Source organism: Fibroporia radiculosa (genome assembly GCF_000313525.1).
Source record: "Fibroporia radiculosa TFFH 294 genomic supercontigs, scaffold1819, whole genome shotgun sequence".
In the NCBI taxonomy this organism is placed as follows: Eukaryota; Fungi; Basidiomycota; class Agaricomycetes; order Polyporales; family Fibroporiaceae; genus Fibroporia; species Fibroporia radiculosa.
In genome coordinates, this window is record NW_012133320.1 from 151,944 (window position 1) to 175,123 (window position 23,180).

General features: G+C 50.2%; 8 protein-coding genes across 8 annotated transcripts; 1 reads left to right on the forward strand and 7 right to left on the reverse strand.

Annotated features, from left to right (window-relative positions):
* Positions 1–43: 43 nt before the first annotated feature.
* FIBRA_03278 (uncharacterized protein) lies at positions 44–1,190 on the reverse strand (the record flags this gene model as incomplete). The annotated part of the gene is made up of 3 exons (XM_012325123.1): positions 44–145; positions 200–479; positions 553–1,190. 3 exons carry the CDS (start codon positions 1,188–1,190, stop codon positions 44–46), a joined length of 1,020 nt encoding a protein of 339 aa, XP_012180513.1.
* A 528-nt stretch (positions 1,191–1,718) lies between these two features.
* Positions 1,719–3,214, reverse strand: FIBRA_03279 (uncharacterized protein; the record flags this gene model as incomplete). The annotated part of the gene is made up of 6 exons (XM_012325124.1): positions 1,719–1,994; positions 2,046–2,325; positions 2,388–2,500; positions 2,553–2,831; positions 2,928–3,124; positions 3,175–3,214. 6 exons carry the CDS (start codon positions 3,212–3,214, stop codon positions 1,719–1,721), a joined length of 1,185 nt encoding a protein of 394 aa, XP_012180514.1.
* A 245-nt stretch (positions 3,215–3,459) lies between these two features.
* On the forward strand, positions 3,460–6,074 carry FIBRA_03280 (uncharacterized protein; the record flags this gene model as incomplete). Its single annotated transcript, XM_012325125.1, has 7 exons — positions 3,460–4,118; positions 4,168–4,735; positions 4,787–4,926; positions 4,979–5,533; positions 5,590–5,701; positions 5,757–5,867; positions 5,901–6,074. The coding sequence occupies 7 exons, from the start codon at positions 3,460–3,462 to the stop codon at positions 6,072–6,074; spliced, it is 2,319 nt and encodes a 772-aa protein (XP_012180515.1).
* Positions 6,075–7,804: 1,730 nt separating this feature from the next.
* FIBRA_03281 (uncharacterized protein) lies at positions 7,805–9,046 on the reverse strand (the record flags this gene model as incomplete). Its single annotated transcript, XM_012325126.1, has 9 exons — positions 7,805–7,845; positions 7,901–7,997; positions 8,101–8,138; positions 8,186–8,254; positions 8,315–8,380; positions 8,432–8,458; positions 8,517–8,630; positions 8,683–8,728; positions 8,786–9,046. 9 exons carry the CDS (start codon positions 9,044–9,046, stop codon positions 7,805–7,807), a joined length of 759 nt encoding a protein of 252 aa, XP_012180516.1.
* Positions 9,047–9,461: 415 nt separating this feature from the next.
* Positions 9,462–10,671, reverse strand: FIBRA_03282 (uncharacterized protein; the record flags this gene model as incomplete). The annotated part of the gene is made up of 9 exons (XM_012325127.1): positions 9,462–9,502; positions 9,554–9,647; positions 9,706–9,752; positions 9,809–9,877; positions 9,930–9,995; positions 10,063–10,089; positions 10,150–10,263; positions 10,311–10,356; positions 10,411–10,671. 9 exons carry the CDS (start codon positions 10,669–10,671, stop codon positions 9,462–9,464), a joined length of 765 nt encoding a protein of 254 aa, XP_012180517.1.
* Positions 10,672–12,440: 1,769 nt separating this feature from the next.
* On the reverse strand, positions 12,441–14,374 carry FIBRA_03283 (uncharacterized protein; the record flags this gene model as incomplete). The annotated part of the gene is made up of 17 exons (XM_012325128.1): positions 12,441–12,473; positions 12,534–12,738; positions 12,795–12,819; positions 12,877–12,934; positions 12,991–13,018; positions 13,071–13,130; positions 13,181–13,281; positions 13,338–13,377; positions 13,428–13,443; positions 13,496–13,507; positions 13,563–13,587; positions 13,651–13,706; positions 13,771–13,796; positions 13,847–13,872; positions 13,931–13,948; positions 14,004–14,112; positions 14,319–14,374. The coding sequence occupies 17 exons, from the start codon at positions 14,372–14,374 to the stop codon at positions 12,441–12,443; spliced, it is 894 nt and encodes a 297-aa protein (XP_012180518.1).
* Positions 14,375–15,899: 1,525 nt separating this feature from the next.
* FIBRA_03284 (uncharacterized protein) lies at positions 15,900–17,123 on the reverse strand (the record flags this gene model as incomplete). Its single annotated transcript, XM_012325129.1, has 8 exons — positions 15,900–15,940; positions 15,992–16,079; positions 16,142–16,191; positions 16,258–16,449; positions 16,506–16,532; positions 16,596–16,709; positions 16,755–16,803; positions 16,863–17,123. The coding sequence occupies 8 exons, from the start codon at positions 17,121–17,123 to the stop codon at positions 15,900–15,902; spliced, it is 822 nt and encodes a 273-aa protein (XP_012180519.1).
* A 707-nt stretch (positions 17,124–17,830) lies between these two features.
* FIBRA_03285 (uncharacterized protein) lies at positions 17,831–22,810 on the reverse strand (the record flags this gene model as incomplete). Its single annotated transcript, XM_012325130.1, has 21 exons — positions 17,831–17,911; positions 17,969–18,089; positions 18,153–18,210; positions 18,274–18,466; positions 18,525–18,586; positions 18,644–18,678; positions 18,741–18,972; positions 19,021–19,187; positions 19,241–19,341; positions 19,394–19,511; positions 19,576–19,805; positions 20,900–21,122; positions 21,190–21,247; positions 21,317–21,509; positions 21,572–21,633; positions 21,686–21,720; positions 21,775–22,014; positions 22,067–22,228; positions 22,284–22,384; positions 22,438–22,555; positions 22,659–22,810. The coding sequence occupies 21 exons, from the start codon at positions 22,808–22,810 to the stop codon at positions 17,831–17,833; spliced, it is 2,742 nt and encodes a 913-aa protein (XP_012180520.1).
* Between the last annotated feature and the right edge of the window lie 370 nt (positions 22,811–23,180).

The window sequence follows — 23,180 nt, forward strand, 5'->3', positions numbered from 1 at the left end:
ATAATTAAGAGTTGTTCCTTAGCAGGAACGGCAGTCTTGTGGTTCACGAGAAAGGTATAACTTGGGGTCTCGCCTGCACGCGCTGGCCGGCAGGGAACATCAATGTCAGCATTCCCTTATCCATCTTCATGTTTATATCTTCGCGCTAATAGAACAAGGCATCAATTCGGTCAGGCGAACAGCAGAACGAAACTCGAACCTCTATATGCTGAGGGACGCTAATGCATCGCCAGTAGAGTCCGACGATGTGTTCGCGCCCGACAACTTCACCCGACTCTTGACGCAAGTAGGGGCGCATGATTCCCACAACGACAATTACTTTGGTCTTGTTCACCGGACATGTCGTAAGTATCGGAGTCACATCGGCTTTCTCGACACCTGGAAGCTGCAGGGCGTACACTAGGGTATTGTCCGTCTTAAGCTGTACGTCGGTGCGAATTTTGTACCAGCGTCTCCAGTCAATTGTCGTCGTATCAGGGCTTCAAGGAAGTAGGGGGGGAGGGCGATCACAAGGTGAGCCAGGGGTGATGATATGAGGGGACAGAAACGCACCTAACGTTCTCCCCACCCCGAAGTACGTTTTGCACTAGCATTCTCGCTCTCCACATATTCATAAGTGGGCACATCACTGTGGACCCGGACGAGGATGTAGTCCCGGACGCTGCTATTATTTCATTGGCACTCAGGCTGAGCTGTGTGCCTGCATGTGCATTTGTAGGTGTAGGCTCATTCTGGACGGGGCGCAGCCTCCCAACGGGAGACTGTTGACCCGAGCCAGTGATGGTCGCTGACTGCGGACGGGCATATGGGTGCGTCTGCACTCGACCGCGACTGTTGCGGACAGGCATGGTGCTAGGCCCTGGGCCGCACGTAGAGGGTGTGCTGGGACTCACGCTAGGGCGTGACGGCGCTCTGCTCGATCCTCGCCGCCCGCCCGAACCATCGCTGGTCGTAGCTGGCTGTTGATATCTGAAATGATCCACTGTCGTGTTGTCAAAGCGATATTGCATGGGCGATGGCCGCTCTTCGAGAGGAATTGTCTGCGGTATCTGGTGCATACGTTGCTGTATATGTGGGTGACTTGGTCCCTGATAACCGCTTGCTATCGACGTGTCTTGGACTTGAAACGGCTGTTCTGTCGCGTCTTGCTGTTGATCCCACGTACTAAGGGGAGTGGTCGGGTTGGACATGTTTTCATAAGAGAAAGGATACATTCTTTACTCTATGAGACGGTGGATCAGGAGAAAGAGGCTGGGCGGGGGCGCGGCCTGCTATATATGCTTTCTTGACTCGTACGGACGGCGCCGGGCGGCGATATCCATAGAAGGAAACAAAGGCGGCGCGCCCTTCCGTTGCAGGTAATTTCGCGATTGCCGCCACAGACAAGGCAGTGCGGCAATACGGGACACTCTTTCGCACGTGTTACATAAACTCGTATTGTTCTCGCTGACGCCCAGTCTCGCTGCCATTGTGCAGATAACATAGCTCACCTTCAAGTGCCTTCTCAGTGGCCGGCCGTCTGATGAACGACTGGTAAATGAGACGTATGCACTGGTTTCGAGACGGAGCGAAGCACAAACAGGTCGATTTCCCAGAAATGAGTAACTCGCACGACGTCTGTGCCTACGGAGTCATTGATGACTGAGATGACTTTCGTGGCCGACTGGCAGTGCACCGAGTCATACCACGAGAACGGAATGCGACCAACTCGATAATGATTAAGCACTGTCATCCGAATCCTCCATCTCGCTATGCACCTTCATCAGCTTCGCCTCAGGGGCGTTTGTAGCTGAGCCACAGTCCCTGTCCTTCATGGGGCGTTTCACACGTGCAAACATTCCCACCTCCGGATCGCGAATGAAGTTGACAATCACCATGGGCCATGACGGGTGCGACGGAATCGTGTCGTAGAATTCAGGTGCGAGCGCGCGGAGAGCGGGGAGCCGGGTCCACGGTACGGAAGGGAAATCGTGGTGCTCGTTGTGATATCCAACCTAGGACGTGTGAATCTTCGAGTGCCGGAAAGTGGCAATGAAAATGCTCACGTTGTACGCGAGCACGTTGAGCGGCCCATAGTACGAGTATGTCTCCTGGTTGAGACCATCCCATACGTAGTGTTCGGCAATGAAATGTCCCGCACACGGGTGCAGGCTACCGGCGAAGAAGCTTGACGCAATCAGATAGATGAGCGAACGCGCACCGCATGTTTTCACAAGAATGTAATCAAAAATCAGTTGCGCGACCAGATTCACCAAGTGCCATTGCGTCAGCTGTTGCGTGCGCACGAAACCAGGGCGCAGCGCGTAAAATAAAATCTGGAACGTACTTTGTTCAACGTGTCCCGTTAGCGAAAGGCAGAACAAGGTAGAGGATGCGACTAGACGTACGCAAAGAAGACCTTCCCAAGAACATTGTTCAGACAAATTAGTTCGAGACGCGTCGGCAGGTCGGTGTCTATACCGTCTTCGCCCAGGTATTTATGGTGTTCTAAGTGGTATCGCTAGTTGTGATATCAGCGAAGAATGTGGACTTTGATATCAAGCAGTCAGTACCTTGAATGCGGCAGAATAGGGGATGCCAATAGGAAAATTTGCAAACACAGCCAGTGCCTTATTGGCTTTGATTCCCTTGAATGCTAGGTTATGTGTAATCTCGTGGATAGCGAGGAACAAATTGTGGTTTGCAGTTGCGCCGATGAAATACACGCAGAAGAGAAAGAGAGGCGTCAATGGTTTGGTATTCCGCAGCAGATAGGCGACAAGCAACTGGGTGACAACTACGCCGAAGACAACGTATTTCGTCAGAGGCTCGTAGCCCATGAGTTTCTTGACCTAAGGATGATTTATTCAGCTCTGGCACAAGTTCAGACGAAGAAACGAAGGAACTTGTACATAAGATTCTTACTAAACTCGGAAGATTATGCGCACCTCAGGATGAGCCTTCATGATCGCCATGCGTCTACTGCGGTGTGGCTCTTCGGTCATGATCCAAAGGAAGTCAGACGGGTCCTGGGGAGGTGAGATATGTGTCTTTCCATCGTCACTGGGTGTAGGTGACACGACAGTAGTCCTGCGAGGTGTCCTGCCCTCTGTGAGCGACTCAGCACCGCCAAAAAGGCTGAAGTCTAACTATGGTTGGCGAGCACATTTATACCACAAAGTATCCCAAACTCACCGACTCTTGCGACAGGATCAACAGCCTTCTTCGCAGACATTAAACCAACCCTTTCACCCTCAAGCCCAGGTGTCCTCAAAATTGTCGATACATCGCACTCCGCACGATCGCTATACGGCTTCGTTTCTATTTGCACCTATTTTCTAAAGCCTTTTGATCTTAACATAGCCAAACAAACATCTCTTGATCGGCTGAGGCTATCCAAGATCCTCGACGTCCGGCGGTGGCTGTGACTAGCTGTTGCCTCTATTGGTACACTTATATCCTCAGACACTCGGTTATAAAATGGCTACTCCACGTCGCGAAGATATTGGTCATGGTTCCATTTTTGCCCGAAAATCAGCTAGTGTCAATGTAAGTGAACCTAGGTCAGGACACGAGGGGCGCGGAAGCCTGATCACCAAAACTGCGTTGACTTCTCGCCGCGGCGGACCAGTTGGAGGTTTTTCTGATCCGCGCCGTCCAGCGGATCGCCCTTTTGTCTCAAAGGTTCCCAGTCGACTTGCGAAGGAGGTACAGCGCTCTGCAGGTGCCGAGCATAATCCTGACCCACGGGAGGTCTCTCGGAAGCAGGTGGCTCCCGGTGCAGGCCGAAATCCTCCGCCTAATGCCGGCTTTGGTGCCTTACAGCGTCCTCGTACCGGCCTCGCTGCTAAATCTCAACCGGTTCGTCTGTTTTTATCCGAATTTCCTGAGGAGTTCGTCGTTCAAAATTCTCGGCAACGGGTCGAGCAAGACACCTTTGAGGGACAACCGGCACGCCGTATAATGCCAAGTAAGACCACGATCTCGCAATCGGCACGCAGATGGCATAGGTCTTTTCTTGTGCCACGGGGTGATGGGGTGCCCCAGCCTGACAGAAGCGGTTTCATTTTAGGGCCGAATTTTGAACTACGCCCTTCTGACGATGCAGGGGAAGAAGTGGAGGTTCAAGACAGGAATATGTGAGTGTCACGACAACGTATTATATTCAACGATGTTGAGCGAATTCAGACCGGAACAAGCCGCTAAAACAGTACACCGACGACAAGCCACGCCTAATGAACATCCCGCTGAAGGTTTAAGGATGCAGATGGCTACGAAACAGAGAACCAATCCTGGCCTTCGGTCACGCGCTGTCAGGGAATCTTCAGAGTTGGAGACTGACGACGATGAGACTGAACAACTGACGAGTGGCATGTATGATCTAACCTTCCGTGCGGAGCGATTGAGGAGCTATGGCCGGATACCCTTCCTTATACGCAATTTGCGCAAGGCGTTCCAACGGGAATGCGAGTTGGCTGGTGTACCGGCGGAGCCCCCCGAGCCGCCTGAAGGACCCGTCTCTGTGATCTATCGATATGCTGCTCTCAACTCCGACGACGATACTGCTTCTGACTCTGAAGGGAGCGACTCAAGTGAGCGCGAATATAAACAACGTGAAGGCATTATGTACGAGTGGAAGTGCCCGTTGTGCCGGTATCACGGTAATTTCGCGCGTCGAGAGGTGCTCGAATTTCATATGAAACGTGATCATAGTGAATGCACGATTACGTGGGAGAAAAGGCAATCTCTACGGGTCGTACGTAGCTGGTGTTTCTTGTTGTAGCCGTCGTTGATGCAATGTCTTTAGGAGCGATGGCAGCTCACCGTTGTTGTTCCTGAAAAAATAACGGATAGTAGTGAATCAGCGACGGCAACCGATGACGAAGATGCAGACAAAGACGGGGACGACGGTATAGTTGGGTTGTTAGAGCCGTTCAACATACCTAGGTGAGTTTCAGCGATGTCCATGGCACAGTTGTAATAATGACAACAGGACAAGCGAAGATAAACTTACTATATTAGAGACCCAATCGTCAAGGGACTCTGAAGTTGCACAACAGCAAGATTCTGTGCTCGACGAAGAACCCGAAATTATTATCCTTGATCCTCCCCCTGCCAATACCTCTTCATCAGATCTTATACCAAAGAAATTCCGTGCATATTCCCCAACTCCTTCCGCGACCACACATAGCTATTCACACACGCGCTCATCTACAACACAAACGCAGAGACAGACTACGTCGTCAAGCCTGAGAGGATCGCTTCCGGGACGTTACCCTACGCCACCGCCCCAGTCAAATTCACTTGGTCCAGCTGCGCAATATCCCTTCCTTCCAGAACCAATCGGAGACGAAGATATGCAACATATGCCACATTCATGCCGCATTGGTGGACCAAAGATTTATGACCTATTGAATACACTACCACTGGAGCCGTTCGGGGTGCTATCGTGGGCCATTGTAGACAGAGAAGAAGAGCTTTTCGAAACAGATGAGATACCAGATGGGCAAAAAGTAGTGCTGGCACTTTGGAATCGTTGGATTATGCTAAATCGGTAGGCATCCCTCGCGTCTTGTCTCCTTGATTCCTGACTTGATCATCAAACTGCAGGGGTAAATTTATCTTGGATGATTACTGCAAAGGGGTTATTGAATTTGTAGACCAATACTGGCTCATGATTCATCGTGCAGCAGGCTGGGCGGCACTACGAACATTCCTTGTGGTACGGACTTCAGAGTTGTGAGCGGTATACAGCTAAAATTATCTCATTGGCTCAGGTGTTGGCCACAAACAAGTATCTAAAGCCAGCGGAAGTTGTGAAGGTGCTCAAGCACTATGAATCACACACCGGAATGGAGTTCTGGTATAAAGATGACAAAGAGGGATCTGTAATGCAGTAGCCAATTGATATGTACATATAGCTCTCATATCTCTCGAACCGGGTCTCCTACCTTATGAGAGAAACATTTGTCGAATTCGGTAGCCTTACAGTGAAGTTCTGTTCGCCCACTCATCAGAGGTGTGCACTCATCCTCATCTCAATTACACCTTTTTACGACCTGCAGCCATACTACATCAGTAGGAAATTAGAGTAGCAAACAGATCAAGCAAAATACGGAAAGAAAAAGGCCAGTCATAACAAATGATATAGGCGATTGACAGAAACAACAACTAGACGATAGCAAAAATAAGATGACAGCGAAACAAACATTTTGAGAGCATAATAACCCGAGTATCCATGAGATAAAGAGTCAACCGCAAATTGTAGTCAGAGACTGTGTACTCACCATTCAACGGGATATCCAATGGACTGTGTGTCGGTTAGGTATATCCGCGAATGTCACATCCAACTTCAGTAGATTTTCGCGCACCGCGTCGGTTTTAGGAACCTGCGTCCGAGCCTGAACAGGAGCTCGACGGCATACATGGACGTGCTCTGGCTCTCGACTTGAGTCGAAGCCTTCAGAAGCTTGGGAAGCCATCGATTTGTCCACGAGCCATAATTACTAGAGATCATGAGATTGCGAAAACAGTCCGCTGGTCCTGCTGACTTCACGCACGACGAGACTCTGATAAGCATATCTAGGCGTTTGCAATCGCTGGTTTTGGACAATATCACCGTGTGGAATATATGTGTTCGCGTAGTTCGAACCCATGCGAGACGTGAGGCTGCACGACTTGAGGCCTTCAGGGTGCGTGTGTCGTCCCAGAGATAATCGAGGTTCTACTCGTACACCTCCAGAGGAAATACCCTTGAGCCTAGCCTACGCGGGTCGAGCTTCTCATTTCGATGAGACCGGAGACCAAAAGATCGTTCCAAAAGAAACGAGAGTGTTTCGGACACCCATCGTTCGGCCAGCGGCGCCATACTGTTCGCCTTGTCCAGACTCGGCCCTCAGATCCTACTTAGTAGCAATGTTCGTGAATCCCTAGTAGATGTATACGTAGAAAAGTCTGAGCGAGCTGTCATTACTTACTAAGTTTCGACAAGTAATGTCGTGGGCATGAATACAACACAGCTAGCAGCCTGGCCATTGGCAAGCTTACCTTGAGGCTTTCGGAAGTCGTGTCGTAACTTATAGTAATCCACAAGTTCCAAGCTCTCGGCCCCACTGCCGCAGTTACTTGAACCGTGGGCAATTGACGAAGTTTGGCGGTCGAACATGCGTCGGAAACTGGCCGCGAGAGATCGCATTTTCCTGCAAAGTTCGAAGAGCAATCACTCGGCAGGATTTTACATGCAAGGAACATGGAAAGCGGATCAATCAGAGGCTAGCGATATGCTATGTTCGATGCCCGAATGTTTGTAATACCTAATGCTCGAGCCCAGAAAATCGAGTGGAAATGCGATCTCTTTTGGTGCATGTTCGGCATCTGCTCGACGGCCGGACACCGCGTTTTGCCCACGGTATTTTCAATTTCCGGCCGACGAGCGCGATCACATGATGCCACGCGTTAACGAAGAGTACGGTGGGAACTTGGATTCGCGCGCTGCCAACGTCAACTTTGCGTTGGTACTTGGACCGCGGGCGCGTCTGGGGCCCCAGTGTTCTCGGAACCTTCTATTTTTTCACAGATTAATATATATATATATATTCGCACAATAGTTATGGATTGTTAATTTGTGAATCCACGAGCATCTGGTCCTCCGCTAATATTGTGCTCCGAAACCGGGTGGACCGGACTCTTGATCTTGCTGAATGTCTTTGAGCACTCCCTGCAGCACTGGCAATCCATGTCGTCTAGACACCTGAGCATCAAACACCGGTTCAACTCCAACTATGACACGAGAGCGCATAACCCTCGCACGATCATGGTGCTCCATTCAGTCCATGTATATCCCTCCGTTCACGTTCAATGATTGTCCTGTCACCGTAGAGTCGGAACTCAGATGCCCGAACTACACCATATGAACACATACCTGTGATGAAGTAGGCTTCCGGCTTGACAAGGTACGAGACGATGCTACCTACGACATCCGGTTCTGCAGCTCCTTCGAGTGGTTGTGCGCCTATTGCCTTTGCATCCAAAACATATATCATCGCACGGTGACCACATGAATTTACAAGCAGAATGTTATGTTGAACCCCAATCAGGTAAAAGGTGGGATTCAACACGTACCCATTCAGCTTTGCCACCACCACCCAAGGTTCTCCTCGCTGTGAGCGATCAGTCAATGTGCAGAGCCTGTCATTGAGAAACACACCCATCGGCGTGTCAATTACTCCAGGAGCATAGGCGTTGACGGTGATCTTGTGTTCTAAGAGTTCCATTGCTGTAAGTGACAACTTGATCAGGGATATGAAAGGATACGATAATATCGCAGCTTACGAACCCAATGACTGTGTTAAACCTCTGATAGCGAACTTCGTGGTGCAGTAGACACTCGCATAGGCCTCTCCTATGGAATTTATCTAGATTGAACTGCTTTTAGCATGAATTAGTTATATACCTTTCTTCCCTGTGTAAGAGGAAGCTCCTGCGGAAGATAGGCCACGTAAAAATTAAATTGAAGTCAGGGTTGGATGGGCACTCACCAATGATCCGACCCCCATGCCCCTGTTTAATCATCTGCGCAGCAGCATACTTGTAGCACAGCATGGTTCCGCGTAGATTGACCGCAACGACGCGGTCCCATTGCTCGACATCCACTGGAAGGAGCATGCTAAGCCATATACAATACTTCTCACCCACGTGCCTTACACTCATGAAGCAACCCTAACGCACAAATGCCAGCATTTGCTACCATCTGTGGACAGTGATTATAACGTTACTGTCCTTGCATCGATCCGGAGAATCTACGCACGATATCAAGTTTGCCAAGTTGCTGTACTGTCGTGGTCACAATTGCTTTCACACCCTCCTCGTCGGATACATCAGCAAGAATCGGGATGGATTTCCTCCCCTTTGCCTGCAACTCCGCCACAAGCTGTATCAATATATCGGCGTTGCTTTGAAGGTCATTCACAGCAACGTCTATTCCATCGTCGGCGAGTCGTAATGCAACAGCTCGTCCGATACCCTGAGCGGCACCAGTGACAATCGCGACACGACGTTCTGTAGACATGAAGCTGAGGCTGAAATTGGAAGCTCAATGTGACAGGGAGGGGGCTGCAGGAAAACAGAGATACAGAGTCAAGATAGTATAGACCAAACCAAGCTACTCACGAGATTAAGTCAAATGCAAACCGGGCGATTCTCGGTACTTGTAAGATAGACCCTTCCATATTTAGGGACTTCGTTTTCTGATCTCTCGATGAGGAACTGAACATTAGAGCGTCAGGAATGTCCCAAGATGTGTGGGTGTCCGGTGTGTCCACTAAGCAGAATAAATGCTCCACAATATGATGCAGATGTCTTAGCGAAGCCTGCTGTATGATATATCGGTATGTACACGCCGAAGTTCCGGGAGAGTAGGCCCTTTTATTGGCGCTTTAAAAGAATAGGCTGCGGGGTTGAATGGCTTCCTACACCCTCCTGATTTAATCCATTTGTATGCCTCCATCTACGTTGATGGACTGCCCTGTATATAGATTGAGAAATTGATCGAACGCGCTGCTCCAAATCAGCATACCTGTAATGAAATATGTCTCCGGCTTGACAAGATACAACACGATGCTTGCTATGACATCCGGGTCCCCAGCAGTGAGCATTGGCAAGCTTGCTACCTAGCATAGGGCGCACAGCAGGTTAATAGACAAAAAAGATTCAGAGCGCGACACGCACTCCCTCGAGTTGGCCATTCACAATCTTGTCCCCCAAGAGTATGCGAGCTATAAGGATTTCAGTTTGCTTATGCTATTGCAACACCTACATGAGAGGCACTTACCCAAGGGAGTATCAATAAATCCAGGACAATACGCATTTACCGTGATCTTGTGCTCCGCGAGCTCGAGTGCTGTATACAACCACGTTATATTAAGCAAGTCATACAGCGGAATCATACAGACCTAATGATTGCGTTAAGCCTCTAATAGCAAACTTTGTGGCACAATATGCAGACATTTCGCTCCCACCTGTCATAAATTCTCGAGTTTAGACAACACTCGAGTATTCGTGACAAGGTCTCAATTGCTGTATTACCTCTCTTTCCCAGAATAGAGGATGCGCCTGCGTTCCCAGTAAAGTCGATTATAATGGCATCCAAAACTGCCAAATCCTAGTTCCTACCAATTATCCGGCCACCACGGCCTTGCTTGATCATTTGTTCTGCTGCATACTTGTAGCACAACATCATGCCACGTAAGTTGACCGAAATAATGCGGTCCCATTGCGCCACGTCCACTGGAAAGAAACGTTAGACATCCTTCTAGCCCTCGCAGTGTGCTTACTCTTAATGAGTGAAGCAAACATCGCCGTTGCCGCATTTGCAACCATCTATTCCGCGAATATTATGCTGATCGAGACGAAAAGCATAACGAGTTCACGTACAATATCTAGTCCTCCTAGTTCTTCTACCGTCCTCGATATCATACCCTTAACGCTATGCTCGTCGGAAACATCACCAGCGATCGATGCAGACCGTCTTCCCAATAATTGAATTTCTTCCACGAGGTCTGCAAGAGCGTCTGCGCTGCTGGGTAGGTCGTTCACAGCGACGTCTATACCATCTTTGGCCAGCCCCAACGCGATAGCTCGGCCGATCCCTCGCGCTGCACCAGTGACAATTGCAACGCGGCTGTTGTTTGACATACTTAAAGGTGAGGGTAGCACGCCAATATCGATGTCCAACTTTCGAGAAATATGGAAACGTTGGCGCTATGACTGCTGACTCAAGATCCCAGAGAGTCGGGTAATATTATCATGTTTTGGGAAACAGATCGTCTACCAGGGTAGTCATGGATGCGAATAGGATCAAGCAGTCGGATTGAGGCCGACCGACCGAACAGCCTTTAGAGGTCAGGTGGTTTTTCGAGAGATATCAGATATAGTGATTGCGCTTGGAATTGAAGCTGACGCATAGTGTAAGTGGGGACTGTTCGACTGATTCACGAGGTAGACACCCACCAGGAGCAAGGGTCTTCCATCAAATATGCTCAAAAGGTAGCACCACGAGACGAGCCTTCGCTAAACACCAATGTAAATATGTTCAAAAGACAACACTACAAGATGAGCCTTCACTAAACGCCATGCACAGCCTAGCTATATACTATCACACGTGAGTATCAAAGCATGAACTCAAGCGTCATTTATGTATTATTTTACTACTCACCTATATGTGCAAATTGATTACTGGTTTTTTCGGTTGAAAATACGCACACATGCACGGCGATGGTACTCGCCTCCATTTAAACGACGATTGCAGATCTAGGCCACCACACTCAAACCAGAATGCCTTATGGATCGCCTTGAGCATCCTGGGGCCTTTCTGCTGGTCAACATCATGTTCGTCCCTTATCTCCGACACTGACACTGGGGTGATTCGAGCGGCTCATTTTCAGTTGATCTATTAACTCGCCTTCCATTCCGACATGACAAAGGCAGTGCGGATATGTAGTCTCGTGTTCACAGTGTAGAAATGGTGAACGCACTTCGCGGGAACTTGGATGTGCGCGATCACTTACTGGGTGAGCTCTGGTAAACCAGAATCTGGATGAGTAGAGCAACAATCACATGTTGCCAGTGGCTTACTGGCTCCTTGGCTGTGGAGGTCAGAACGGAGGAGACAACTTCTCAAGATTCTATGATGAAAGAAGTCAATTAGTGGCTGCGAGAGCACGGTATACGCCCATAAAACTCACTATCTAGATCATACAACTCCGAAAAACCAATGAGCCCGTGACACTGCCTTAATTGCACTTTTACACGACGTGCTGAGCCGTAATACCCTCGAGTGTCTAGTGGGATGGCCCGTATGTGGCCGAACAGCAAATGATAAACCATCACCACATCCGCTGAAACTGTAGTAGCCGAAAAGTGGGGGAAATGGCAGGGAAGAATAGCAGAACATGTGCACTTACGTAAAGGGCTCCGACGGACCAGGTAGGAAGGCTCCAAACGATCATGGCTCTCAGGCTCTGAGAAACCGTGTTTAGAGTACACGTGCCAGTATGTGGGCAGAATGATTGCGCATGCATTGCATAAGAAATTATACACCGCCGGTGAAGAATGTGCGAGGTTCTTCTCTTATAAGCAGACTCGAGGAATGCCAAATCTGTAGGGTAAATGTAAATGGCTGGCAAGCACTAATCGAGTCACTAAATCGACTGTTATTGAGACGAACTCGGATCCGGAGGCGACATCTGGTGGAAACCCAACCTTAGGGTTTTGTACGTTGTCTTGTTAAGTCAAACGATTCTCAGTCTCTCAAATTCAACAAATGTCGGCTACCTCTCGAAGGTTTCTTTTAATCACAAGCATAAAAACATCAAATACAGCGCGTCCAGTAATACCCATTTCCACGGTTCCGATTCACAAAGCGGGTCGATCAGTTCTCGCGGCTTCAGACTCCTTATCGAGCTTCAGACGGTTGATTTGATTCCGATGAGCGACCTCTACCAAAAATACCTTATTACGTCCAGTGATCGCACGTATAACAAATATTGAACACTTACCGTATCCGAATCCGTGCTCAGTCCCGCTGACAAGGTTTCATCCTTTACTACCTTTCCTAAATGAATGTCTATGGTCCGGGGCACGCGTCCCGCACGGAATTCAAGTTGGCTGTTGGCAGCGTTGGTAGCGTGTGGCGTCGAAAGACCATCCTGGGCATAATTAGGCGCATTGTGATAGTTGCGAACAAACCGTCGCGCGTTGAGCCTGGCTCACAACAAGCATGTGAGCTTCCAAAGATTGTTAACATGATCCAAACTCACATAGCCATGAACGAGTTCACGTGCACTACAAAGTCAATTTTATGTATGAGCTCACACACATACTGAGAATAAAACGGCGTACTTTTCACAAGTGAATATACAAAAGCCACAAAGACTAACTTCTCAGGCCACGCAGCTCTCTAAACCATTGTCAGGATCTGGTGCGCAACAGCCCAATTTGACTCTATCCACCTACCGTTATGATAACGAAAATAGACAATATACTATGGAGCTTGTTAGCACTCCTGCAAATCTATAGAATTTAAATTATCATACCTTGTAATGACGCCAGTGTTCAGCGTGAATAACATGAGCAACATGATTGTGGAATCCGTCCTATAGCCAATGAGTTGAGAGTTAGAAAAGAAGCCATCGACGTATATCACCTCTCAAAGCCTGTGCGTGAACGAGCCAGGAGATAACACATGGAGATTGCAATGCTGACATCCACAGCAGCCCATGCGGCCGCAGGTAAATAGATCATCCACTATGGCGATAACCTGTCAGTTTTCTATTCCCTTGGTCGATAGAAATTTGGCATACCTGTATGGCCACAATTCCGGCAACAGTAGAGGGCCGAACACTACATTGGAGCGTGTAAGATGATGCTATTTTTGAGACCCTGCTGCTCACATTTCGTAGCAAATTGCTATATAAATTATTAATTGGGGAGTCAAAAGTATTGGCAAGAAAGCACTCACACAGACTGCCCGCTAGAACAATCAGCTGTATGAGATAATGCGGTAGTGCATGATCCGTGAGACTTACCGTATCCTGCGAGCAGAAGGAAACTCTGTGGCATTGAGTGCAACATGAGTACAAGCGCACACACCCCAAACCTAAGATTGTGTCTTACAACGATAACAGGCAAAACGCGACGAAATGGTGAATTCTTGTGCACAACGGCATCCACTGGAATAAAAAGGAACAGGGCTTCAACAGAAATGCTTCCAAGTCTGAAGCATCTACAACCTACATTTCCAAATGCGAATCGCATATAGACTGTTCAAACGTCAATTTGAGTCACCACATACAAGCTCGAAACTGCTTACGTCTGTACCGAGGATACACATATGGCCTAATTACAATCATTTCAATACAATAAGAAAAGGAAGTGGGTGGCGCAATCGACATACACCGAAAATGTCTTGCACCTGTACTCCTAAGATGTCACATCCAAATATAAGCGAGAATGTATTTTTACCATACCTTGAAACTCCAGATCGCTTCCTGGAGAGCGGCCGGGTCATCGAAATTGAGTACCATATAATAGTACATAGCATGAAAGATGAGAACAACATGGAATGCGTCCAAAATCCTGTAGAGATAATTCAGCACCGAAAACATCCGATGCGTATGACTATATCGACCATAAATAGCAAACCACAAGCTTGGTCCAGATTGAGTCGTAAGGGTAATTTCGGTAGTAAATAAATGTCTGAAGGATAGTGATGCCAAATAGGCTTCAAGGAGTATCAGTACAATATTGAATACAAGCACGTACGGGAAGAAACACGAGCTTACATTGATGCAATGAATGTTCCGATAAACAAGACACCCATCGTGCCGGATAGGTCCATGATGTAGGTGTCAGACAGAGGTCAAGGGTACGGCCAGAGTGTAAGTAATTCTTCGCAGTAACAACCAGAACTTGTAAAAGACCGGCGCCGTATTTAAGCCTGGTGAGAAGGGGCCACTAAATAGATCTGGGTCCCCAACGCTGAGATTTATGAAGTCTCTTCATTTAAGTTTGTGGCTACCCTTCGTTTGAATCACTTGATCACGTCAAGATGATGTATCCTCATGGTAGGAGCTGATCATCTATCACAACTGAGCTGCAGACGCAGGTAGAAGTTCTTGATTGATGCGAGAAGCGGTAGGCATGAGTGGCCTTGGGAATAGAGTGGGCGTATGGAACCCAATGACAGTAATCCCAAAATCGATGTCACGGTGCCGCCCCTGAGAAAATACAATAGAGTATGGGTGGCATCGGCTGGTGCCGCCTGCGGCCTGGGTGTCGTCCCGCGGCGTGAGTTGTCTTCCTCCTCGAGTTGGTGGTTGTGCTCTTGGCAATATGACTGGACTCGGACGGTGTACTCATCCCTCTCAAAAGGAGCTGACTACAACAATGTCAAGGCATATGCCAAACAACGAAATTGCCCGTGCTACAGGTATCAATGAGCGGGCATAAACTGTTCATAAAATCGTCATTATTTTCGTCGCTGCTATCCTCAATGAGCGCGACTCACCCGACACTGAGCGATCCGCCACCTACAGCATCAAGCTGCCATCAGCTGAGGGGCCACCATGCTCCATTGTATTTTCTCCGAGGCGGCACATCGATCTTGAGATTGCTGGAAACAATTTTAGTTGCACGAGCGCATATGTACCGTATCAGCAGCGCGTCTTCCACTGTCCGACAGATTCCGGTCATGCCGAGGTGCCGACGCGCTTGGGGTCACTAACGCTACCGTCGTAAATGTAATACGCTGAGGTCTTGAGTCTGCGCTAGCTCGCCTCGGGGTACCAAAACTTCGTAACATCATTCCCAACTCTTGTTGAGGGCTGTTCAACAACGAACTGGGATGTTGAGGCGCTGCGGTCGCCTGAACTTACAGCTTCTATTTAACATGCCATTTATTTGCCGCTGGCACGTCTTTTCGAAAGCACATAGTATCATTTCTGGCATTTCGAAGCATCAATACAGCCTCTGGGTCTCTGAAAATGTCCGGGCATTGGGAATGGCCAAAGTTGGAGACCCCGGTGCGACGGGGGACAAGCTCATAGGCGCTGGGCACGGAGTTACGATGATGTGGCGCCGTCAAACCTACTAGCAGAGCCTAGTAAATCATGATGGTGATGATGCGAGTAGAATATTTGATATCCTCGATGCCATACCCATTTGGATACACGATGGCTGATGCTAGTTGCCCATTTTCCTAATATCCCCGATCATGACCCAACACTGAGGGAGACAGTTGATGGCCTACTAGGGGTGGGTGTAATTAGCGCAACCTGAGCGGAATTCAGAATGCCAGTCCAGTCGAAGTCCACAGAACAGCCCTCTTTTCCGCAAAATACACCCCGATTAACTCCGAGAAAAGTTTAGTCCATCAATGTCCCTCCATTCACGTTAATGGCTTGCCCTAACATGCCAGTCAGCGAAATAAATCCTCAGCCATGGATAGCAGGCCCACCCGTAACGAAATATGTCTCTGGTTTGACTAGATACGACACGATACTCGCTATAACAGTTGGTTCTGCAAAAACTGATGGATTCATCTCCTTGGAAAAGCGAATGCTCTGAGTCAGAAGACGACCTCGAAAGCTCAGTCTACGTTACGTACTCCTCTTTGCCGGGTATTCAAAAACCACTCGTCGCCCAAGAAGCCCCGTGCTATGATACAGCATCAATGGCGTGCCCAGTGGTATTTTGCAACCATGAACCATGAAAGGAGCATACACATGGGCGTATCAACGGTTCCCGGAGCATACGCATTCACTGTGATCTTGTGTTCAGCGAGTTCCAGCGCTGTGTCGAAATGCATTAGGGTGAGAACGAGCAAAGTCATGATACAAGTGAGATCACCAAGTGACTGCGTGAGCCCTCTTACTGCGAACTTTGTCGCGCAGTACGCAGACGCAGACGCTTGTCCTGCGCTCGATCATCAACATCATAGCTCGCCTATTTATATATGTGTTTGGTCTCACCCTGTTTTCCCAGTTGCGAGGAGGCGCCTACGATTTGAATCTGAACAGTTTGCTGCCGTTCAGGCACGACTTTGTGGTACTACCACGTACCGATGATTCGCCCTCCGCGTCCCTGCTTGATCATTTGTTCTGCTGCATGTTTGTAACACAACATAACACCACGCAGGTTGACCGCAACGACGCGATCCCACTCTTTCACCGGTACTAGGAGACTATCAATCAGATATACGCTCAGCCGAGGATACGCACGTTCTGTGAGCGGCACTAGCAATCCACCGATACCAGCGTTTGCTACCATCTGTACATCGCCTGTCGAACAAACAGTTTCGGGGTATTCAGAGTTGAAACCGCACGCACGACATCCAATCCTCCTAGTTCTTGTACCACCTTGGCTATCATTCCCTCGACATTAGCCTCCTCCGTTATATCTGCAACAATCGGAATGGCTCGTCGTCTTTTCATCTGCAGCTCTCCCACAAGCGACGCGAGAGCATCCGAATTGCTTGCAAGATCGTTCACAGCGACGTCAAATCCATCATCTGCAAGTCGTAATGCAATCGTCCTGCCGATTCCCTGCCCCGCACCAGTGACCACGGCAATGCGGTACTCTTCGGACATGGGAACGTAATAGCTGAAGCATGCGGATCACCATCTGTCAGTCAGGAGGGCATATATACAAAGCAGAAGTCTCGGCTCTAGACCTGAGGATTTGAGCTTCGTGAAGAACGGGCGCTGTAGAAGTACTCAGAGTTATCCAATTCACTCGTGATTCTGATATCGAGTCATCAGTCCTACTGATCAAAGCGGGGCCGCACAACGTAGGCAACGAGGAGCACATGAAACTGAATGATCAAAGACTTCGCTATGTTGTCAGATGAACATGAGGATAGATGTTCTCTTTTTCACGAGCTATATGAAATTGAAGCCTTGTTTCAAGGGAATCCTATATTTACGTAGAAAAGTGGAATTGTAAGCACGAGAAGGACGGAAGTGCTCACCAGTGACACTACACGAAGGAACATGTTCGCAGCCTCTGATTGTTAGGCGCGAGACTTCCTCAGTGGCTTATAGGGCCTCCAGATGTTCTCGAACTATGCGATTATAGAACGCCTGACACTATAGATTCCTCACGCGAATTTCAAGGTCACCAGACCTTATCGCAGCACGCCAATTTGCGTCCAGAGTCATTTACAGCAGTCGACATCATACCACTGTCCAATGTCTTTACAAGATCGGCGCTTGCGCATGCAGCATTTGGCTGGGTCTGCTCAGAAAATGTACGTATTTTCTTATACCAGATCTGCGATCGTCTCGCTGCGATTCTATTATATGAGCTGGGATCCTCTCTCCTTCACCAGCAGCTGCCGGGCGTAAACCAGGCTTGTGGAACCTGCCACCATAACAATCTTTCGCAGGCATGTGATTAAGAATAGCCAATATGGAGACATGATTGATCCACTCACACCACTGAATAGGATAGCTTTGTACCACGTCGAATCGCCCGCTCCAATTAGCGCTCCATTGATTGGAGTACCAATTAGGATAGCCACTGCATAGATCGTGAAGCCCAAACCAATTCGGTTCCTGTGGGAAGTCATCGAACGTCATTCCTCTGCAAAATATGCGGGAAACAATTGTATAACGCACCCCACCTCAGCCGGGGTTCTAGCTAGGAATGAGAGGATCGTCGGAAGCATGGAGAAGCCTGTGACAGGTGCATATCAGCAACCGACGAGAACATACTAATAATCGCTATGAAGATACGCACACGATCCGCTGAAGAATCCATATAGAATGCAGAACACGATTAGAGGTCCTGGCGTTGTCGTGCCGAACATGGCGAAGATGAGCACGCTGCTTGCCCATACAGCCGGACAGACTATGTTGAATTGGCCAGTGTAGTCGCCCAGTATATTCGGCAGAATTTTACCAAAAATTGAGGCGGCGTTGAGGATCGCAATCTGGATTATAAGACATGGTTAGAGACAGCGAATGAGCGTAGAATAAATTAGTACGAACGCTGTAGAATGCGAGCGTCTCAGACATGTGATAAGATCGAGCCCACGTCTGCAAGTAGAAGTCTAATACCTCGGGTAGTTAGCAAGAACAATTTAAGGATTATCATGAGCGGCACTCACAAGGGAAAAACAATCCTAGAAGGACAAGGAATAAGCTGATATCAGACGTATATCAGCACTCCCATTCGACGACGATAAAGAAGAGCCCTAGACTCACGACACCACGGCCACAGTGTATGGCTTGTGGGTGATTATCGATGCTATGGATGGCTGAGAGCCCTTCAGACGATTCTTCCCAGAGGGTAAACGTGTTTTCATCAGAAAACAAGAGGCTACGAGGATCACGAGCGTCAGAAACGCTGATCCTCGAATGGCCCATGCGAATCCCGCAGAGGAACTGAACAACTTGTTGAGCATGATGGGATAAACAATACCACCTGCGCACGAGCCTGCAACCATGTCAATTCCATGTGCATCTGCGCATAAAGCACCCGTACCTGATTGCACAACGCCAAGAGCGAGAGAACGCTTCTTGTTCCAGTAGTGGGACACAACGGACAGCGAGGGCGAGAGAAGCAGTCCACCGCCCAGACCCATACCAACGCCTTGTGCCAAGAACAGCTGATAGTAGCTGCTAGGATCTGCTAGGGAGAGCATGAAGAGACTATACAAGATTTAATGACGCTTAGTAGTATACGTGTTGAGGTATTCACTCACGAGAATACAAAGAGAAATGTACCAGTGATGCAGAGGTAGCGGAAATAACCCAGGTCGAAGAGCCTGCCAGCGGGATAGCCCATTCCGAAAAGGAGGAAGATCTGCGAATTTCCATATCAGCGCCATTCAGGATGTCGCTCTGGATACATCTACTTGTATAGACCCAATCCAGCTGATATTGGACGTGGACGACGCGCCCGCTAGACCGTAATAGTCTTGGCATACACCGAATGATGTTGAGTAGCCGAATGTGCAGAAATTCACAATCCACCTAGGAAGGCGGGGGGATTGTCAATGCTGTCGATTCTGTGAGACGAGATGGATAGCTGACGCACGCTCCCAATATGACCAACCATGCCTGGAGACCACCATCCGGAATCGTGATCTCAGGCTCAGAATCGTCCGTCGTGTCCGTGAGGATAGGACTTGGAGGGTTTTGTTCGAGATATGTCTCTTTCGTTGCTGCAATTTCAGAGGCAGACACGTTTGACTTGACTTCGTTGAAACTCATGACTGTCGTGGCTTGGCGGGGGTGAGAGATCCAGAGGAGGACAAGATTCATGGTCTGCCTTACATCGTGAGTATAACATACTCGCGCGAGTCTTCTACATCGACCGAGGCTCTCCGTCGGCGAGTTGTTGCGCAATAGAATGATCATGAGTGCCTGGAGAACGTCACAAGGCTATCGAGCAACGAGACGGTTACAAGGGCGGAGCTCCGGGAGGAGTGTGCTCAAGGATATGTGATCGTGGAGAGGCACGGTATTACTTTAACGCAACATTATCCTCGTACTTCCGGAGGGCACCACTGCACTCGTGATGCTTTAGAAGCTAGCGGTGAGTTTCTGGCTGGAGATAGCTTGCACGGACGCACCCTTTCTATGGGAAAAACCTGCCCTATGCCGTTGTCCCAATGCATCTCGCGCCCCATGGGCTGCGCCGGCGTGACCACAAGTCTGGACACTGAATTGAACAGAATGTCCGGAATGTCTAAGACAAGGGGTCGGAAAGATGGCGTGAGATAGACCTCGGCATGCGAAGGGGTCCTTACTATTCGTTGTCTAGGTATTCGCAGATCGACCCTCGAGACGCAATTCGGACGCGCGCCTTCGATCCTTCATCTGCCAGCCTCGAGTCTTCGTGGCGCGCCACAAAGATGAAGCCTCGGTTAAGCGCCAATAAACGCCTCGAGCGGCGTGGCGGCTGCCAAGAGCGCTAATTGTCCTTCCCCCGAGCACAATCATATTTATGTCTCAGCAGACCAACGTTCTTACTGCGGTGCGACCACAAATACCGAGCATTCAATCTTCAGTCATATCCATCGTGCCATTATAAAGACAAGGTTAAAAGCCCGGAGCTTCTGACCAATGGCAGAGACCGCTTATCAGGGAGTCAAGACTGAATGAATGCGCGCGTTCCTGATATCACACGGCTCCATATCCGACAAAAGAATAGCGGGAATTGGAAAAGAAGAAAAAAGGGGAGCAATCCACCGACCATAGTCGTTGTTCACGCGCGTCGTTGCTCAAATGCGTGGAAATAGCAGTACAAGTACAACGGGGCACCCAAGGGCCCCGTCAAGCCAGCGTAAACCCGGCGGCACCAGTCTACACTTGAGGTCTACAAAATCTGCGTTCCCTTTTCCCTCCCTAAAAGATACCTCGAGGAAAGCAGGAGCGTGCACCCAGCCACCATTATGATCTGTCCAGAATCGATCAATCCCTTGAATGACGGAGGGACCGAGATGACGACGACGTACGCCGCTGAACAACAGTGCTTTGTACCAGTGGTACGAGTCGCCGGGTCCAAGCACCGCCCCGTCGATGGGAGTTCCGATGAGGACAGCTAGGCCAAAGGTCGAGTAGGCGAACCCAATACGGTTGCTATGGCGAGGAGATAGAACTCAGCGTGCCTTCCAGTACGGAGGACAAGAAAGCTGTGGGCACATACCCTACTTCAGCTTGGCTTCTCGCCATGAACGCCATGAGCGGAGGCATCAATGCAAAGACTAGACGAAACCGGATGAGCTCCCAACGATAATAGTGGCGTAGAAGAGCATGGGATGGGACGTACGTACATGAACCACTGAAGAAACCGTACAGGAAAGAGAAGACAATAATGGGCGCCGCCTTCGTCGTGCCGAACATGGCAAAGATGAGAACGCTGCAGCCGTACGCTACGGGGCAGAGAACGTTGAACATGCCCACGTAGTCCGCGAGGAAGTTGGGTATGATCCGCCCAAAGAATGAGCCCGCGTTGAGAATCGCAATCTAGGAGCAAGGAGACACGCTAAAGCCTCGAAACGGCAATGGACGCCCAATGGCACGCGCACCATGTAAAATGCCAAGTCATCCGACATGCTGTAGTACCTTGCCCATGTCTGCAGGTAGAAATCTGACCACGACGTTAACGCTGTGCGCGCCACAAAGTACCAGAGCCCACTCACAGGGGAAGAAAATCCCGATGATAACCATCAAGAGCCTGCAGGAACATGTCAAATTTGCGTCGCCAAGCCAGCACCGCGCCACTACTCACGACACGACCGCGATCGAATACGGCACATGCGAGAACACCTCCTTCACTGACGGCGTTGCCCCCTTCACGCCATCCCTGCCGGTGGGCAGACGCGTGCGCATGACGCAGCACGAGATGATCAGGAGGCCCAGGGTCAGGAATGCCGACGCGCGCATGCCCCACGCGAAGCCCGCCTTCGCATAGAAGAGCTTGTTCAGCATGATGGGGTACACGATGCCGCCTGCGGACGATCCTGCGGTGCTGCTGCTGTAGTCTCGCACCGACGCAGAGTCCGAACCTGCACTTGCCTGACTGCACGATGCCGAGCGCGAGCGCGCGCCGTTTCTTGAAGTACTGAGACTGGATGGACAGCGCCGGCGTGAGGATGAGCCCGCCGCCGATGCCCATGCCGATGCCCTGCGAGAGGAGCAGCTGGTAGTACTTGCTGGGATCCGCGATTGACAGCATGAAGAGGCTGCGACGGCGTCAGGGCCGCGAAGGGCTAGCCAATCGCGGGCGGCACCACTCACCAGAAGACGAACAAGAACGAGCCGAATATGTTGACGTGGTAAAAGTAGCCCATATCGAACAGCCGCCCGGCGGGCAGGCTCATCGCGAAGAGCAGGAACATCTGTGGGCCTGCACGATCAGCGCGGGGGGACGTCATAGCACGCGAGACGCGACCTGGATGGACCCGATCCAGCTGATGTTGGACACCGTCGACGCGCCAAAGACGGTGTAGTAATCCTGGCAGACCCCGAACGACGTCGAGTAGCCGAACGTGCAAAAGTTGACGATCCACCTGTGGGGCGGACACGCTCGGTCAGTGCGCAGCGGGCGGGGCGGGGCGGGGCAGAACGGCAGCGCGGCCCACTCGCCCTCCGAGCACGGCGAGCCATGCGTACAGGCCCCCTTCCGGATACGTGATCTCAGCCTCGGGGACGTCTTCCAGACTCGACAGAGCGGGGATCGTCGGGCTGGCGGCGAGCGACTTCTCCTCGTCCTGCGCCGCACCTTCGGTCATGGACACGTCCGCCTTTGCCTCGCGCGCGTTCATGTCGGTGGCGATCGTCGTGAGCAGCGAAAAGACAGCGCAAGAGAGGGCAGAAAGCACCCACTACGCGCGCTGCCCCGCGCCACGCCCGGGCGATCGTACATATCCTGCGGGGGCCCCCCACGCCCCGGAGAATCTCCGCCTGCGCACAGCCGTCGACGCGAGCTGCCCCGCACGAATGGCCACGCGCGCCGCGCAATGCGAGCATCACAAGACCGCGCGGCGGCTGCACGTTCTCAAGCGGGACACCTTGGGGCGCCGGGGGAACGTCGCGCGCAGACCACAGGCGCGGTAGAAGCGAGGCACCACAGCCAGTTGGCTCGCCTAGCAGCCCCTAGAAGCCTCCGATCCGTCTTGGGCCGGCACGGGATTC